This window comes from Clytia hemisphaerica, unplaced genomic scaffold (assembly GCF_902728285.1).
Source record: "Clytia hemisphaerica strain Z4C2 unplaced genomic scaffold, Clytia hemisphaerica genome assembly, whole genome shotgun sequence".
NCBI lineage: Eukaryota > Metazoa > Cnidaria > Hydrozoa > Leptothecata > Clytiidae > Clytia > Clytia hemisphaerica.
The window spans coordinates 330,396-349,764 of NW_027104472.1; the positions used below are offsets into that span (position 1 = coordinate 330,396).

General features: G+C 36.4%; 1 protein-coding gene across 1 annotated transcript; it reads left to right on the plus strand.

Annotated features, from left to right (window-relative positions):
• The first annotated feature begins 614 nt into the window (after positions 1-614).
• LOC136821362 (uncharacterized) lies at positions 615-17,366 on the plus strand. Its single transcript, XM_067077599.1, has 18 exons — positions 615-696; positions 1,832-2,148; positions 2,432-2,669; positions 2,982-3,121; positions 3,419-3,659; positions 5,044-5,236; positions 5,629-5,928; positions 6,208-6,715; positions 7,281-7,421; positions 8,040-8,344; positions 8,919-9,132; positions 9,690-9,840; positions 10,632-10,869; positions 12,621-12,813; positions 13,333-13,662; positions 13,912-14,415; positions 15,460-15,663; positions 16,341-17,366. The coding sequence occupies exons 2-18, from the start codon at positions 1,984-1,986 to the stop codon at positions 16,605-16,607; spliced, it is 4,332 nt and encodes a 1,443-aa protein (XP_066933700.1). The 5' UTR covers positions 615-696; positions 1,832-1,983; the 3' UTR covers positions 16,608-17,366.
• The last annotated feature ends 2,003 nt before the right edge of the window (positions 17,367-19,369 follow it).

Genomic DNA, 19,369 nt, shown 5'->3' on the forward strand with positions numbered 1-19,369 from the left:
AGACTTTTATGGGAATTGCTACTGTAGTTGATTTTTTTTGAAATCATGGTCTGTGTGCGGTTGTGTATCTTTCATTTTTCCTCTTCTCTTTCTTTCTCCTTCTCTTTATCTCTTAATCTCTCTTCCAATATTTTATTTTATTTGGTTTGAGGGAGAACAAAGGGAGACTTTCAACTTCCTTTCTCTTATACTTGAACGCAAATTTGTTACTAACCTGGTAACAGATTTGAGCTAAAGAGAGAACAAGAGAGTATGCTCAAATTATAGATTTTGAGCTACATACGTCTATACTAGCGTTATGGGAGCAACGGTTCATATGAAAAAAATCTTGCATTCGGATTTCTTTTGAACCCTAACAGGTTGACTTGACTGTGTTTGAAAGTATGCATTCCATATAATTTGCGCGGCTGCGTGATAAGGGTACCGACTGGGTTCTTCGTTTGCTAAATTGATTGAAATCTCCTTTAAAATCAAGTCTTTCCGTAAAAAGTTTCTCCCGCCCATAAGGGCCGATAAGGTACCTAAAAGTCTCTACCCATATTACATTTACGTGGAAGAGTGTCGAGGGTACCTATACTTTTACTACATCTCTCTCTGTATTTTTTTTTTTTTTTCAGGTAATGAACTCATTCAGCAAACTTATTTCGACGAGTAGAGAAGTAGTCGTCGGTAAAAACTTAAAACATCTTTTTTGAGGTAAGCTCATCTTCATAGTCTGGGAGGGGGATCTGACCCCTCTCCTTGGCATCCCTCCCAAAATTGAATACTACTGGTAATCTCGTACTCTTAAGTTCCCGTATACACGTTTTACAGAACAAACTATATAGGAACATGAGTCTTCAATGACCAAAATATTAAAAATAAGTTAAGACATTTCAAGGCTTTACAGACTCTAAAAGATCCAATTTCTTAGGAAGTTAGACAAAATACTCACACAATGACGAAAAAATATATTATCGTATATAGAATGTAGAATATGTTAAGAATATTTTTAGGTTCAAAACGCAACAAATTACGAACCATTGGAAAAAGCTTCAAAAAGTTTTGGATGTTGTTATAAAAAACGTGTAAACGCCCTTCATGGTTATTAATTTTCAAAAAAAAATTATTTTGACCCCCTTTTAATTCGGAGTCATAGAGTACAAGAGTCACATGCACAACTTTTTATTTGACTGATGGACTTTTCATGAGCACTATCAGAATCATAAAATGTAGTTTATGGCAAGGGTTCCCTAAAAGTTTTGTAGACTTCTGAGTCTATTGGTTGTCCATAGTAAATTTTGGTTCTATTAAATATAAAAATTGTGTACAAAAAATTGTAAAAACATGAAACATTGATTTATATCCCAGACCAAAGAATTTGGCACCTGTTTGTGTATTTTACATACCAGAATTGTTCCAAAGTATGTCATGTTACATACCGCTGGAAAGCAATTCTTTGACGCTGATTACATCACATCCCACTTCTGAAAACGAAGCCAATTCACTAACCTTTAAATATTCCTGGACAAAGCTATATCCACCATCATTGATCGGAGTTTTATTTAATCTGGTATCCGCAAAGAAGTCATTGCAGTGTAATATGACATTTTAACTCACGTTAAACGGCGCTACATCATCAAAAGTATTCAGGAAAAGCAGATCTAGCGCTCTCGATGCTTTTACACCGTTATTAAGTAATGCTGCCATTAGGGTACCACTTTTCAAAAAAAACTCCGATCAAAGATTGTGCTTACTTGGAGGGGATTGAGAATCTCTGTCCTGGTATATATAAAGAGCCAATTAAAGTTACAGGGGAGTAAAATTCTATAGATATTTGTCCCTATTTCAGTTTCACGAAGTGGTATCAAAGGAGGCTATCATCAATAACATCAAATCAACCATCAATAAAAAACAAAAGCTTTTATCCAACGTTTCATCCCAAGGAGTCATCAAATCAAGACCCATATCTACAGTTGAGTACATCACATCTACTCCGGCATTATGAAAGACGTTATTTTCAGTCGCCATAGCAACCAAACGGTTGGTTCGTTTCGAAATGATGTTGACGTTCAAAAGCATTTGCCAAGAGAATTGTATAATGCGATATTTGGTGATATCCCTAATAATCTGGATGCGCAGCGTTTGATTACTGTTCCTCAGAACAAGGTATTTTGGCTCCCATTATGCTCTGAACAGCCAAGTTTTAGTATATAATTACTTTATTTGGGGGGGATTAGAGGTATAATTTCCAACCCCCCTGCAATTAGCCCCCCCCCTGTTTATTATATATTTTTTCTAATTTCGGACCCCCTACCCTACTTTAGAGTAGTTTCTTGCTCACTTCCTTGACAGCTTGACACCTGGCCATCTTGATTTTTAAAGCAAAAATCGAGATGCAAATTTCTAGTAGATTTTTCAACAGCAAGTAAATTCAATTTTATCATTTTAGACATTGCTCAATAATGGAGCTTTCGGTCACGCTTACGACGATGTTCGTAAATTATCGCGCATGTTACGAGATTTTAGTGAGGATGAATCAGAAATCTTTTTCGATCAAGTCTGTTTGCCCCTCGTTAATCATTCGTACGCTGTTGTTGAAGAATTCATGGAAACTCCAAATGTATTGTTGGTACCGAATTGCACTATGGGTATGAAATGCATTGCTGAACACTTGATTCGACAACAAGGTAGGGCAGATTTTTCATGTTAGTTTACTTTGAAATACCTATAGAAAAATTCATTATTTTGAAAAACTTTTTCGCAAATTGAGAGGAATTGAGAACTTCAAATAACACGCTTTTCCAAGGTTCATGAATTATTACGTAGCCTCGTTTTCAAACATATTTGACTTATTTGTTAGACATTTTGACGTCATCCCTTTCTGGAAAAGTCGAACCCAGTCTTTCCCACCCTGTAAAGATTGATAGGTGTATTCTCCTCATGCCTTAAATTTCCATATAGGTATTTTGAATCTAAATCTCCATCCATACTTTTTACAGGTCACAAGTCAATCGCCAGTTTATTTCCATTGTACGGTGCAACAGCAAAACTACTTGAATATTATGATAGTGAAGAATTACTATCAACATTGACTCGCATTTCACCAGGGGAAAATCCCTTGCTGGAAGAAAACCCTGAGGTAGGATAGCCAGTTTTGCATTTTTCATCAAGAATCTTAGTTCTAGGGAACTGTCTAAGTACTTTGACATCGTTATTCTTTTCACAGCTCAAATGTAAATAATTTGCGTTAGGTTAATTGGAACACCCAGGGAGAAAGGCTGCCCTCCCTCGAGTAAATAGCTATCGAGAGAGGAGCCTTTGGGTCGCCTACGAATGCGGTGGCAGACTTACTTATAACCCTATCCAGTTTTAAACTTTAGTTCTCTTGGTAAAATTATTTTGTTCTATCACTTTAAAATTTTGACTTTAACATCAGATCATTGTCAATTCATTGGAAGACGCGTATAACCTACAACCATACACCGTTCTCTTTTGTGATGAAATCGCAAGCCAAAGTGGCCGCCAATTACCGCTCAACGCGATCGCAGATTTCTGTGATAGCCATGGAGTAAAGCTTGTCGTTGATGGCACGCAAAGCTGTCAATTGTTTTTCGGCAGTAAGAAGAATGTTTTGCAAAGGATCGATTATTTCGTGATGAGCACACATAAATGGATTGGTATGAAAACTATTTGCATTTGTAACATCTTTTTAACGAGTTACGCCTAGAAAAAAGCTAGAACTCTATCCTCTGTGATATACGTCAATTGCAAGACCTGTATGACGTCATGGGTAAAAGTTGACAAAAAATATGTAACGATTCCTGGTAAACTTAAATACCATTTGACTTAGATTATGCTTTAGTCTAAGACAAATCACTACCTAAGAAATAAGCCCAAAGCCGAAAAAAAAATTCGCAAACGGGTTTTTTGAGAGCTTACAGTCGGTAGAGTTTACCAGTCGTTTCTTTGAAACTCTCCCGCCGATTTTTTTCCGTATACCGCCACGACGCCATATTTTCCCGCCTTTACTATCACTGTAACGGACGTTAACATCGTCTACATTTGACTTAGATTATAGGTGGGATACTGTTGAAAAGGGTATTTAAAATTTTTATTTCTTATTTCGGAATTTTGCTTAGAGTTATCGAAGAATCCATAATACACTCTTCTCGAGATGCATAAATTTATTGTTGTCCTCGTTTTCAAACAGATTTCATTGCTATAAAATTACATATTCACAATGATAATTGTGTTGTTTACACCTCATTAGACATTTTGAATTTCATGTTCTTTTGTTTTAGAGATAATACCTTCCTTTGGGAATTTAAATTGATTTGAATGTGATAATTTTATAGCAATGAAATCTGTTTGGAAACGAGGTCAACAATAAATTTATGCATCTCGAGAAGAGTGTATTCCAGTCTACAATAGGACAACAAGATGATAGGTAGAATTACTATTTGTCATCACAGGTCGGAATATGATTTTAGCATGTGATTTTCACGGTTTAGATCTAGCGCTTTGAATTTAAACGAATTTGAAGCCCTGAGATTTGTTATCGGTAGTTTGCTTAAATTCTCTCAAGTCAGATTTAGGTATATGGTTTTCAATTTCGATTTTCTACTCGAAAGCAAAAGAATTTTAACGTGAAGAACATGTAGAAATCTTTCAATTCGTCATATCCTTTCTTCAGAACGTTAAGGCCGGTCTCCACTTGTCGAGCGAATTGCGCGAAAACTTATTTTGGTTGAAATTGCTTGTAGAAAAGATTACGTCGTTGAAAAAAGTTCGCGCGATTTGCTGAAAAAGTTGACTTTTCAGCGAACTTTTGAAAAGTAACGTCATTTTTAACTAATCGAATGGCTTCATTTTTCTTTAAGCCTATGGTGGTTTAGTATTACGTCATTTTATGGAAAAAATGTCGTGCGATTCGCTCGACAAGTGTAGACCGGCCTTTAGTTAGAAAAACCATCTGATAAATTTGCTTAGGACCATAAAAGGCCTCTTTGATCCAAAATTTCATACTCGTTTTCTTTATATCTCATCGAATTTTACATATAGGCAACACCAAAACGTGTGGCATTATTCGATACAAAGACCAAGCGCCCCTACCACCCGCCATTTCCTTCGGATGGGAGGCGGACACTAAAAACCGCCCTTCCATTCAAAAGATTCGTGCACAGTACACTTGGCAAGGAATGATGGATTCGTATGTTTCATACATCACGTTGAGCAAAGCTATCAAGATTTTCAAGTAATACAATTGTTATTAGCTTTGATTGTGAACTGTTTGATTATTACTGAACTTTAAAAGACAATCAGGTGCTCTGAGATCTTTTGCCTTAAGGAACCTCCCCATTTAAACTTCTGAAAATTTTGACACAACTATTTTCCCGAAGTCGAGATTTTAAAATATCAAATTTCTAAAAACGGTTCTTACACGGTTCTTACGTCGAAATTCTATTGTTTTTTTTTGCGAAAATTAAAAAACTTGCCTAACTTGAAAAAATCTAGGCCAAAATATTTTGAGGTTTTGCTCAGAATCATTAAAGAAATCCACATGCTAAATATCTTAAACCGTTTGATTAATTATACCTTGAAGAGAAGATAACTTGGAAATTCAAGAATATTCTTTTTCTTTCTTAGCAAATACGGCGAAGAGCAATTCTTCCAGTCGTCTGCACTCCTTCGCAGAGGATTGTCCAAACATCTTGGCATCCGCGAAATGTTACCGTCGGGAAAAGAACGCGTAATGAATATTTTTGAGCTAGAATCATCCAACTTGAGCCAAATGAAGGACATCAACGCCATACAAAACGCCCTTCAAGATTATGGCGTTTTGATCAGTGTGAAGAGAATCGGTCAAGATTGTAGTGGCATTACTATTGATGGTCATAAGATCATAAACGCCCATGGATCACCCATCAAAAAGGGCGGTAGAGAGAGGTACCTTGTCAATTTTCGAGCTACAGTAAAGTCTCTTTAACTCGAACCTCTATAACTCGAACCTCTTTAACTCGAACCTCTACAATTCGAACAAGTGGACCCTTTAGTTAACAATGCCTTATAACCCTTACTTCATAACACGAAACTCGATCCAATCCATTTTTTACTCGAGTTTAGGGGGATAATTAAATATTAAAGTGGCACGCGCCTGACCGCGCGACTACAGTCGAGAAGGTTTATTGTCTTTTTGATACAAACATTAATAATTTTCTCTCCTAGAAACAACAACAATAGCACAAACAATGGGACTAATAATGGGCCGTCGTGCAGTTTAAAGCCCAAGCCATTGTATTATCTACGTATTTCATGCTGGTCTTACAACGATGATGACGATTTCAAAGCTTTATCCGCCATCTTTAAAAACAATTTACGACTCTCGACAACCAATAACGACGCTTTACGACAACAATTCATTTACATTTTCGATTTGTACGACAAGCTTTTCTCGACTCTAAAAACACGTGCGTTTTTCATACGGGCCGAACGATTACGTCATCATTTGATTTTTTACTACGGCCATACTGCTGTTTTTTACATCAATAAATTAATCGTAAGCGGTCACCTGAGTCCGGTACACCGTTTTGACCCACGATTGGAAAGCTCGATGTCGGTCGGTGTTGATGAAATGTCCTGGGACGATCTTCTGGAGGACAATTATGATTGGTCGGGCCTTAGCGAATCAGGCTTAGAAACGTTCTTGGAAAAGGTCAAAGAATACAGAAAATGGGTAAGGAAGTCATTCAAACTTTGGTGGAAAACTTTAAACCCTAATCTTTTGTTCCATTATAAACTTTGCGATCCTCTATGAAAAAGTCTAAAGTCTGGCTTGCATTTCCCTAATTGCGCTTGAAAAATTTCTTTTATTGAACCCTTGATTTACGAGCAAGAAAGAAATATTAGTTTTAAGATTTTTGCTATGACCCAGCTACTGGAGATAGAACCCATAGTGTTTGCAGAAGAAAGTTTTTTATTCTAAAACCAGGTTATTGGCTCAAAGACTTGAATGAAACACGAAAAGATCAAGTTTATATAAGGAATCAATTCTTCGGAACCGAACATTCTATTCTATCCATAGCATAGCCAAGCCTGAAAGGAACTTTAGACGTTATTTTTATAAAAACGTCTAGCTTTAGAAGCCTTTGGATGTTTCCAACTATTCCAGTTTTAACCCTAAAATGTTCTTAACATGTTCTCACTTTCACCAATTTTGTTCTTAATATTTTGGCCTTCGAAACCTCGTGTTCTTATATAGTTTGTTCTTATATAGAATATATTTTTTGCTCTATTTTAAGGTAAAACAACTTGTTCTGAAAATGTTGGACGAGAATCCAGTGGAACAGCCTATTGCTCAAGGAACATTAGCCTGGATCATATTAATGGGTATGGAACATGAGAAGATACATCTAGAGACTAGTGCTGTCATCATTTCACAGGTATGCGCACTAATCTCTAACTATTTTTGACTGGATCGGACTTCCTGTGATACTAGGAGCGTATCCAGATTTTGGGCCAATTATTTGAGCCAATGGTGTTTTTATACGTGCCACAATTTTCAAGAATCGTTAGATAGAAACGTTCGAAAATCCAACGTAAAAAAGAAAACGACATAGCTCGATATATGTGTATATGTGTATCTGTGAAAGATTGAATTCACATCCAACAACTGGGTTGGTTCTGATCTAACTTCCAACTTTTCCAGAATTTTCTTTTTACCTGAGTAAGTTCATGTTTTCGATCTTTAATTTTTTACTGATAAAAGATTTCTTGGCTTCCACACTCCAATCGAAAATCGAAGATGTCTTCTTCATGATATGCGACATTGCAATATCTTCTAACATTACATCACTGATCCAACAGCTGATTGGTTCCGAGTGATGTATTGACTGGTTTTATGTCACTTACGACCAATCAGCTGTTGGGTATATAGTATGATGTCGAAGACTTTGCAGTGATGTGTATCATGAATAAATCTCACATAAAAGAGGTTTGCCAGAAAATGCCTTAATTTTTACGAATTAATTTGTCATTTATTTTTCTTACCTCGAAACCAGGTACCCATTGAGCTCATCAAACGTCACCACAATTTCAACCTCCCAACTTATTGGAAAGGTCGCAATTACATCACCAATGAAAACCAAAATGCAAATACCAACATGGCAACCGAAATTAAAGTGTCAAGTAACCAACTCGTCCCAATCCCCAGTGGAACGGTGTTGCTAGGGAAAACACACTTGGAGCCTGATTACTATGGCTGGGATAATGAGTATGGTGTCGAAAAGAAAGAGCTGGAGGGATTTGAGGCGAGTCAAATGCTGGTATCCAACGCTGAATATTTGGAATTTGTCAATGCAGGAGGGTAAGTTTTGTTAATCAACCCCACTGTAAAGGAAGAGGAGCGTTCACTCCCATGGCTGGAAGGGGGCACCTAGGCTAAAATGGATACGGGGACGTGCAGCTGGTCAGAGTAACTTTTTTAGGCTTTGAAGATAAGACAGGGTCCCAAATTTACTAATTTTCAAGATGTTTATCTGACAGGTTTGACTTTTGGTTATTTTGGGCAATTCAGGGTGAAAATGGGAAAAATTTTCGATTTTTTCTGACAGGAACCCAAATTTGTAATTCAAAATTGTGATTGTGATTTGAAAATTATAATTTCATAGATTGTCTTTCAGCTGTAACACATTGATGGAGCCTCTTTAACTCTATAACTCGAATGTCTCCTTAACTCAAACATGGTCTCTTCAGTCAATAACGTCTTATAAACCTTACTCCTTAGCTCGAAATTTCCTTAACTCGAACAAATTTGTGTTCCCTCTGCGTGTTCGAGTTATGGAGTCTCCACTGTATTCCATGTGAAATATTATGAAAACGCAAATTCAGAGATCATTTTCAACTGTATGATATCACCACCATCCTTTTTATATTTCCAGCTACACCGAAGCTGGTCGTCAATGGTGGAGCTCTGAAGGATGGCGTTATGTCACCGATTTGAAAGTGACGGGACCGAGATTTTGGATACGTAACAATGAGTATTATCGATCAATGCTGGAAGAGATTCCGATGCCGTGGGATTTACCAGTTGAAGTGAACAATCTTGAAGCAGAAGCTTTTTGTAATTGGAAGAGTGATCAAATTGGTAAAAAGGTAATTTGGCCTAATTTGGTTTATTTGCCTACCTTTTTCCTATTTCCAAATTCAATTTTTAGCATTTCAAAACCCTTCAATGAAGATTCTAGAAAAAAAATTTTCACTCTTGTTGTTGTTGAGGAGGTCAATTATAGAATTTCACCAACGATCTCTAAATTGTCAGCACATTTTTTAGATAACTTTAACTTTTTGAGTTTTAACCTTAAAATGTTCTTACTTCACAATTTGCGAGTATTTTTGTGTATTTTTCTATGGAATTAAGTGTTTTAGAGTCTGCAAAAACTTAAAATGTTCTTTAACTTGTTCTTAATAATTTTGCTACCTAAGCCTTATACTCTTATATAGTTTGTTTTAATGAAAAAACCTGCATGCAGGATCCGGGGAAAATTCAATTTAACTTAGAATTCATGATATTCGTGACGTAATGTTTTGTACGGAAAAACGCAAAAAGACTGCGTTTCTGCCATTAATTTTGAATTTAAACAATAAAACTCAAAGTGGCGAACGCCCGGGTTATTTTTTATGCTTTCATGTACTTTCTCTTGTGATTTAAGGTTCGTATGATTTCGCACGAAGAATCAGTTCACATGCGTTTGATTGCCAAAGATGAAACCACCAACAATAACCTAAACAAATACGCTTCTCCAACACCTGTCAATTTGTACGGTGGCACTATTGGTGGAAAGAAAGTTTATGATATTTCCGGTAAACTTCCTAATGGATGCCATTCACTGACATTTATATACCGTTGACCAAAGATATCTTATATTGAACACTAGATTGAGCTACTCTCTATTTCTCTAGCAACGGCAGGGGAAGCAAAATAATCCGCCATCTTTTCTGAAAGTAGGTCAGCAGTAGAAACCTTGGTTTTTACTGTTGAAACTTTTTGACACTGCAATGACTTCAAAATTTCAAGGATCCCGTAAGCTAAATTGTGACGTCATTTCTTTCGAGGTGGCAAATTATTTTGCTTCAAACAGTCTTTTGTATAAGATAACTGTGTCCTGGACCAATTTTCTCAATCAATTTTCTCGATCTATTCCATTTCGCTCACCCCGACTAATGTAAGGTCGTGGCTGCGTATCTAATTGGTCATTTCTCGTTTGCTAGTTTTCTAGCAGCGCGGGAAAACAAACCAATAAGATAAGTTCTCTTGGTGCAGCCTGAGGATTTAGTGTCGAAAGCAGAGCAATCTGAGGAAACATGAGAATTTGGTGTTACGTAATAGTGCATGACACTGTGAATTAAAAAAATGTCAAACCATATAGGGTTTTTAGTTAACCGTTTACACATTTTACCAAATGAGATTGGGTATGTTTTCAATTCGAGCCTTTTTCCTCGATCTTCCTTTTTGACTTTCAAATATTTTTCTTACATTCTATTTTATACCCGATAACTTTTGTTGACTACTGTGCATCATAGTTTATGGAAAAATTACTCTCAGTGATGAACAAAAAATCCTAACACTGTCTCTTTTCTCCGTCCTTAAATAGGAAACGTATGGCGTAATAGCGTCAGTGTGTTGACAGTCATGGATGGCTTCAAAATCGACCCAGCATACAACGACTTCACCCTACCAACCATTGATGGTTATCATAATCACGTGCTCGGAGGATCTTGGATCTCCCTTGGCAACTGTGCAAACATAAATGGTAGATATGGCTTCCGACGTCATTTCTACCAATATGCCGGTATCAGATATGTGGCAAGCAACAATACTTATCACGACAGGTAGGTATATTATAACTTGGGTATTTTTTTCAACGCAAAGAGTCGGGTATGAATAATTGTAGATTGGTTATTTCTCGTGAGGCTTCCACATATCTTTCGCTTGACTACTTGTATCTAACCTGTACCACCGGGAAAGCCAAGGGCGATTTTTTACTTGTTAAGAATTATTGCCGCATGGCTAGGCAAACGTAGACTAGGGTCAACTTGTGGCTGAACTTTGCTTTTTGATAGTCTTTAATCGTGGTATCAAGTCTATCAAAAAGCTTTAGGTGGACCCCGCTAAGACAACCCATATTTCTATAGTTTAGTTTCTTAAATCTATTCATGCAATGCAAATTCTAAAGAGGTATCACTTAAGATGATTTATCCCCCCTTGCGTTCGCGGTGTTTAGATAATTCTAAGTGCACATCTCATTGCTTCTATTCACTTTTTTCCTACCTGGGAAAGGTTAACGATTCAACTCAATGGTGTGAACAATGAGATTAAACTCGAGAATCATATTTGCGCATCGCTTTTTTATCTGATAGAAGTATCGAATACTTTAATGGGATAAATTTTCGCGGGGATTAAATTTCGCGGTTGAGCTCATCCGCGAAATTTTAAGATTTCGCGGGGATTAATTTTCGCGGATGGCACTATTGGGGGGGCATTATTTTCTCGATTTTGTGACTTTTACTGTCAAATCATGTATATTGGTTGTTGAAATACACATTATTTGCGCCTCTTTGATGCAAGTTAGTATTCAAATAGTATTTATTTGACATATTTTGAGTTTTGTTTAGAAACATTTCGCGGATGGGCCTTTTTCAAATTTCCAATGGGACTTATTTTCGCGGATGACACCCAAATCCGCGAAATCCGCGAAAATTAATCCCCGCGAAAATTTATCCCATTAAAGTAATAGGGGATAATCCTCTTGAGGCCATCACTGTCATTTCCATTCCATTGTCCTGGTCATGTCTCATGTTTCTTCACGTGCAATTGTTCTCGATTGCGCAATCCACTGTGCATGTTATCAGAAAGATAAATCAAAACAATCAACCTTTATGTCTTATCTTATTACATTATTGAGATTTGATGTGTAACTACAGACAGGTCTTCTGTTTGTACACTGTACTTGTAATTGTTCTAATCTGTCTTAACTTTAAAGTCTTTCTGACATTTTTTGAAATTGTACACTTTGTTTAGCTTTCACTTGCTTATTGTGTAATCTGGGTACTCTCATTGCTGTCTTTCTGTTTAGTACGTACATAAGAATCATAACATTTTGTGATTTCTTTGATACATTTGACAGAACGATGTGTATACGAGTGGGCGTGTGTTTTTTTACAATTAGTACCTTCAATACCCTAAAGACTAGGAAGGTCTGCAGCTAATGTAGAATATATTCAAGTTCTAACCGAAACCCCCTTGGAGTGACCGGCCAGATTTGAGTATAGCAGCTAACTTAAAATAATCTTTAAATGTGATTCTTATCATTGTTTTGATGCTGGAATTTTTAATTATCCAACTTGACATCCTAACTAGCAAAAGGTGCGAGAAAATAATTTTATACGCAAGTCTTATGAAAGTGTAACTCGATATGGGTCGAAACATCTTTCAATGGAAAAGTTCATTGTATTATAAATTGACCTATATCTAGTAGTCCGACAATTAAAGGTACCACTTTTTAAAAAACTCTGATCAAATATGGGGGATATACTAGTAGCTTCATACAGAGTCTATAAAATATGTTTGTTTCCTATCTCAGAGTACAAAAAATGTTTGACGAAGTAAAAGTAACGCGCCATATCACTGAAAATTATACTGATTTCAACGATGCCACTTTGGTTGAAAAGAAGCCGGTGCCAAATTGGCCAAAATTGTTGGGAGAACAAGCTGCCGAAGTGATCAATAAACAATATGAAGGAAGACCATTGAAAATGCTGGTTGTTTATGGTGGGGTAAGTATTTATGGGAAAATCGAACGAAGTTAACGTGACTGATGCCTATTCATGATATTCATGATGTAATGTTTTACACGGAAGCACCCCGAAAAAACCGTACGCTTGCTACTCATTTTGAAATTAGTCAACAAAACTAGTGGTAAACGTTTAAGCTTTAAACATTTAGTTATCATGTTTTCTATATTAAATTTACCAGTAGTGGTTAATTTCACAATTTAATCTAGAAAAATGTTTAAGATTTACAACAACTGGCGACAACATGTCTGTTACCCTAGAAAACGTTGGTAATGAATATCATGAATAAAGACGGTTAAATCGAATAAAAGGTCAAGAAGCGGGCGGATAAACTTGGAGATAAATGTTAGTCAAAGAAAGGTTTAGCCGCATTGAGAAATTCTAAAGCAGTTATTTTTTTTGGTCGCAGTGATTAAGAAATCGGGAATGTTTTGAAGTCGGGAATGTTTTGAAGTGAATGAGTTTATCCTAAGAACTGTTTTCTATCATATTTTCATGTAGGTTGGTCGTGTTTCTCTTGAATTATTGCGTGGCTGTACAAATTTAAGTATCGACCATACAGATGATACAGCCAACAAACTGCAAGTTCTTGAACAGCTTCTGAAAGAATCTAAAATCCAATGGTATCAACAAGTTGAAGGAAAAATTTTCACCGCCCTTGATTACCACTTCTCAGATGGTGAAACGCCCACCACCCTCTTGGCGGATAAAGGAAACAGTGTATCATATGGACAGGCAGATTATAAAAACATACGCCCACAGTTTGATGGTTATGATGTGATTGTGGCGGATGTACGCCATAAAGAGGGCGGAAGTGAACTCGCTCATATCGTAAGTTTTTTTGTTTTGAATTTGCCCAAAATAAGTTAAATCTTAGATACTTTTTCCTTGAAATCTTCCCTTTCCATTTGAAATTTCGGGAAGGTTTTTAAGTTGGTGGAGATTCTCCAAAGATTAATGATGATTTGGATCGAAACATATTATAAATAAAACAAATCGCGAAAGATTTTGAAAAGCTGCAGCTAGATTTCTAGGCTATGGAGAATCAACTATAACTAAATTTTCATCTACTTTTTCAAGGTCCAACGCTTGAAAGAAAATGGTCTTCTCATTCTTGGTAGCATCGATGACACGCGTCCAGAAACCAAACCTGACAACAAGCACTCTCTTTCCGTTTTGAACTCGCAATTCGAACGTATCCCATCCGTCACAGTCGGCGAACATCCACACATTTTCCGCGAGACCATTAACAAGCATCAATACGCCATTTCTTATCTATCAACCTGGAAAAAATCCGTCTCTAAAGCCGCCGACACCTTACAAAACGTCGGCGATGTCGCAATCATCCCATCATCGTCGGATGTTTCCAACACTACCGACTATTACGAGGATGCGAACATTTTGAAATCTTACGATGCTTTTCATTTCGGTGAAGGATTTCTCTCTGTCAAGAATTTCCCTTTGAGAATGGCTGAAGTTATTATTGAAATGTGTGACAAGTACAACTCGAATTTTGGCAAAGCGTTGGAAGCGGGATGCGGACCCGGTAGAACCGCCATGGAGCTGTGTCACCGATTCTCACGCGTACGTTTTTCTTCTTTTGACTCCTGTATAATGGGTTGTTCCATTAAAAAACCATACAGGGGGGTGGACGAACCTTTTCAAGTCAAAAAACAAGTATTGAAAATGTGTCGATACCCTCTGGAAAATGGCGAAATTTGCAAAAGTACCCTTGGAAAGATTATTTTCATACCTTAAAGTGAAGGTGGACGAACTGAAATCAGTTATTTACCCCGTGGGAATTTTAAAATAACTTTTTACCCTTTGGAGAAATACAAAAAGACCCCCTGGAAATTTTTCTCAAATTACCCTCTGGAAATGTTGGTCCATCCCCCTGTATGGATATAAAATGGAATGGCCCAATATCCATGGTTTGCAGAACCATGACCTTTAAAACCATTCTCCTTCGGCAACAAACTTTTTCGAAATCCGTTTCTAAGGATACTTAGCTCTATGTACCACCAAATTGATTAAAGTATTTACATTCAAGAGCCAGCAATATGATTGAATTGACCACATTTTCCAAAACCCCCCTTTTTATTTGATTCTTCCTTACATTCCCAACCCCCCAGCTTTTCGGTACCCCCCCCTCCTGCAAAGGTTCCAGGAGAGTTGGCTTCTCCTAATAAGAAAGGGAAGTAGCAATATAAAGGAAAAGCCAACCTTCGGATGGAAGATACCTGCGTTTCTCCAATACTTTTACGTCTGTGGGCTGTATCACGATGCGTATCGTGTGTAAAATTCTCGTCCGTGAGATAACCCAATTTTGGTGTAACCTGTTTCAATTTTCTTTAAAAGCTTCAGAAATCCAATGATTGTATTAACCTATAAGAACATAAGGCTTCGATGGCCAAAAAGTTAACAACAAGTTAAGAGCATTTTAAAAACACCCAAATTCATAGGAAAATGAACAAAAACACTCAAAAAAGGCGAAAATAAGAACATGTTAAGAACATTATATTATTTTAAAACTCAAAAAGTTAAGAACATCAAGAGGCTTCAAAAATACTGGATGCTCTTATAAAAAACGTGCATATAACGTATCTCTATTTCTATTAATTTTTAAAGGTTGAAGGGTACGATTACTCACAAGGGTTTATTGACATGATGAATCGAGAAAAAGAGAAACGAAAAATTGAAAACCTCATCGAATACCAAGGAGATGCCCATGCGCAAAAAGAGATTTCCCGTGAAAAGAAATACGATATGATATCCGGTTGTAATTTGATTGACCGCTTACATAGCCCAGAGGTCTGGGTTCAAATGTCCAAGGTAAATTTTTTAAATACTTATCATTGCGAGTTATGCTGCCAACGCATATTTCGTGTTATTTATGACATAATGTTTTATACGGTAGCACCCAAAGAAAACCGGGTGTTTGCCACTCATTTTTAATTTAAACAATGAAACTAGTGGCAAACAATCGGGTTATATTCCGTAAAAGCTCGACTGCTTTTGTATAAAACATTACGTCGTGAATATTTTTTTATGGATACTTTTTTTTCAATTTTTGCTCGCGTGCATTGAGTGAATGTGGTTCTTTATTTTGTTTGAAAATAGAGTAGAGACCGTCAATTGAAATTATTTTCGTAAGCAAGAGGTAACTTTCATAGCCTCCAAATAGCAGACTCTTCTGGTCTGTAATTTATCTATTATACTAGTTGGATAAGATAGGATGCACGCATGTGATATTTTGACTATTTCTAACTTATAAATAAATCAAGGACCAGAAATACGTGGAGTTTTTGACAGTTTACCCCACACTAGTGAAAATAACCCCAAATAATGAGTCGTTAAATAATTAATGTCTTAGTAGTAATTAATGTTTTGATTTTTTTAAAGAAAAATAAATTTTGAATTTAGCTCTACCTTGGTATAGAGCACTTTGTCACCATAAATTACTGATGTTGTTGTTGTCTTAGCAAATGATTCATTTTCTCTTACACCAGGAAATGTTGAACAGCGGTGGTCTGCTCATCGTTGCATCTCCGTACACGTGGAAACCTGAACATACAGAACCTCAAAAATGGATTGGTGGTTTAAAACGTGACGGAGAAGATTGTTATACTGTTGACGGACTACGTCGCTTATTGGAACCGGAGCTTGTACTTTTAGAAGAGCTGAAAGTACCTTTTGTTATTCCAGATGCGGACGGGACTTACCAATACACGTATAGTAATTGTACCGTCTTCGGAGATGCATCAAAGAAGAAGTAATGTTGTTTGGATTTTCATTATCCAAAGCTGGACGTATTTTAGAGACAAAATTTTTTCGAATTGTGATTGTATAACAATAACCTATAGACGTCAGTTAGACATTAAGCAATGTCAAATTTTAATAATTGGAAAAAAACGAATAAGAAGATTGAACGAAATGAACATTAACGAATTTATGATGGTGACAAATGTTAAACTAAATATGGCTTTAAAATTTGATTAAAGTGCTGATTTTAATTTGATTCTTGGTTATAATTGATTGGAAGAATGATTGAAAGAACACCCTGAAATTGGGAATACGACTTTATTGATTGAAGAACAATGGAAACTAAATCACGCAAATTATCAGAATATTTTATTCAGATAAACAAGCATAATCGGATATACTCTTTTTTATAAGCACATCGAGGCTCAAAAATGCCCAAAAAATAAGAAAATTTAGCAACACTGCTGAAAATGGAATAGCGGAATTTTAATCAAATTTACGATCAGAGCAGTAAAAGAATGATCGTAAACCTAAATTACCTCACTTTGACCCTAGCAATTAGAACAGTGTAAGAACGAATTTAGGCCCCAAATACCAAAACAATAAGAAAACTAGTGTCTCATTGAAAATTAGTTTGTCCACCTAAAAAAATTCAAATATGTCGAATTCAGGATGATATTTTCTATACGCAAATGAACTATAACTTATAAATGAAACAATCTATAGTACTGTATGGCGTCATCACTAAATAGAAAAAGTTTAACAAAATTGAAGTATCATTCAATGTCATCTTTTTCCCATTTCCTTTACCCAGGGGGGGGGGGGTAGGGCACTCAAGGTAAAAGTGACCTACTGTTGGTTACCATAATCTTTATTTGAATGCCATGGGGGCATGAATGTGGTAAAATTTACCATGATCTTTATTTGATTGACCAGAATGTTGTAATGTTTATCATTATCTCTTTTTTTTCATGTTTTCTCAACTTCAGTTGAGTTAGAATCTGAGAATGTGTGTGTCCGTCTGTCTGTCTGTCTGTGTGTGTGTGTGTCTGTCTGTCACAAAAACTTTAGGGCAGGCTGGAGACTTCAAAAATGCTTGGATTTAGCTGAAGTTTGGCACACTTGTTCCTTGGGTGAATATCTGGCGGTGTTTTTTTCATTTTTTGAAAATTTTGATTTTTGGGGCCTGGGGACGAGTTTTTCGCTAAAACAAGGCTAAAACTTTGGGGCAGCCTGGAGACTTCAAAAATGGTCGTATTTGGCTGAAATTTTGCACACTTGTTCCTTGGGTGAATATCTGCGGGTGTTTTTTTCATTTTTTAAAAATTTTGATTTTTGGGACCTGGGGACGAGTTTTTCGCTAAAACGAGGCTAAAACTTTGGGGCAGCCTGGAGACTTCAAAAATGGTCGGATTTGGCTGAAATTTTGCACACTTGTTCCTTGGGTGAATATCTGGGGAAGCTTCTTCCATTTTTCAAAACTTTTGATTTTTGGGGCCTGGGGACGAGTATTTCGCCAAAACGAGGCTAAAACCTTAGGGCAGTCTGGAGACTTCAAAAATTGTTTGATTTGGCTGAAATTTTGCACACTTGTTCCTTGGGTGAATATCTGGGGATCTTTTTTCCATTTTTCAAAACTGGGGCTTGGGGACGAGTATTTCGCCAAAACGAGTCTAAAACCTTAGGGCAGCCTGGAGACTTCAAAAATTGTCAGATTTTGCTTAAATTTGGCACACTTTTTCCTTTGATGAATATCTTGGGGTCTACAATTGGGCCTAAAAATGCTGTAAGAATATTTTAGGATGATTTCCCCAAAAAGGTTAAAAATATCCGTGATGAAATGGATTTACACCATTCTTATAAAAGAAAGCGTGTACGTCAATCCCAGACCTAGCAACCCTGCGATTATAATAAAAAACGAAAGCCATCTTTTTTTTCTTTATAATAGGTTACTAGTACACGAACAAATAAAACGAAACACTACTGGCAAAAATAATGGCCTTTTCCCCCCGCTATGAACCATTTTTTTTTTTTTATTTACTCTTTATTTTAAGTTGGGTAAAAACAATCAAATCCAACTGTCATAAAATCAAAACAAAAATTTCATATGTTTTAAGTGACATGATCCGAAAAATTCAAAAGTTTTTAGGCAGCTGGAGAATTGTTTCCACGAAGGGCCACTATGAACAGAACAAGAACGAATACTGAAACTGAAACAAGAACGACAGGCAACAAAGAATGAATAGAAGAAGATTTTTTTTTTAATATATTAATCTCTGTATGATTATTGGAAAAAATATGATTTAGCTTTGGACTTGAAGGTGACCAAAGATTTAGTTTGGTGGAGGTCGGTAGGCAAACTATTCCAAATGTTTGTAGCATTGTATAAAAAGGTTTTAGAATCAAATTTATTTCTTGTTCTCTGTATCCGAATTTTCTTCTCTGATCCAGCTCTAGTATTACACCTTGCGCATCGGGCTCACCACCATTACCAAAACCCGGCCTATTTAATTTTTGAGCCTCGTATTGTTCTTATAAAATTCTTACAAAAAAGATTTTGACGATGTTTTTTCGTTCTAGAGCTTTTTTAGCCTAGGTACTAGAAAATGCAGGTCAACATGTTTACTGGAGATTGTGGATCAAAGCCCGTTTGTCGCGTTGATTTTTATACTCAACCTCGCTATTATTAACACTTTTAAGTGCTCTGACCTTAGTCCAAAAATTGATTTTGGTATTTGAACATAAAAGTTACATTTCAGGTTCCTTAACACTTTTA

Excerpts from the sequence above, each read along its gene's own strand:
- LOC136821362 (XM_067077599.1), top strand. The coding sequence starts at position 1,984 with ATGAAAGACGTTATTTTCAGTCGCCATAGCAACCAAACGGTTGGTTCG. Across the intron at positions 3,660-5,043 it reads GAGCACACATAAATGGATTG|GCAACACCAAAACGTGTGGC; the intron begins GTATGAAAACTA and ends TTTTACATATAG. Across the intron at positions 9,133-9,689 it reads GTGATCAAATTGGTAAAAAG|GTTCGTATGATTTCGCACGA; the intron begins GTAATTTGGCCT and ends TTGTGATTTAAG.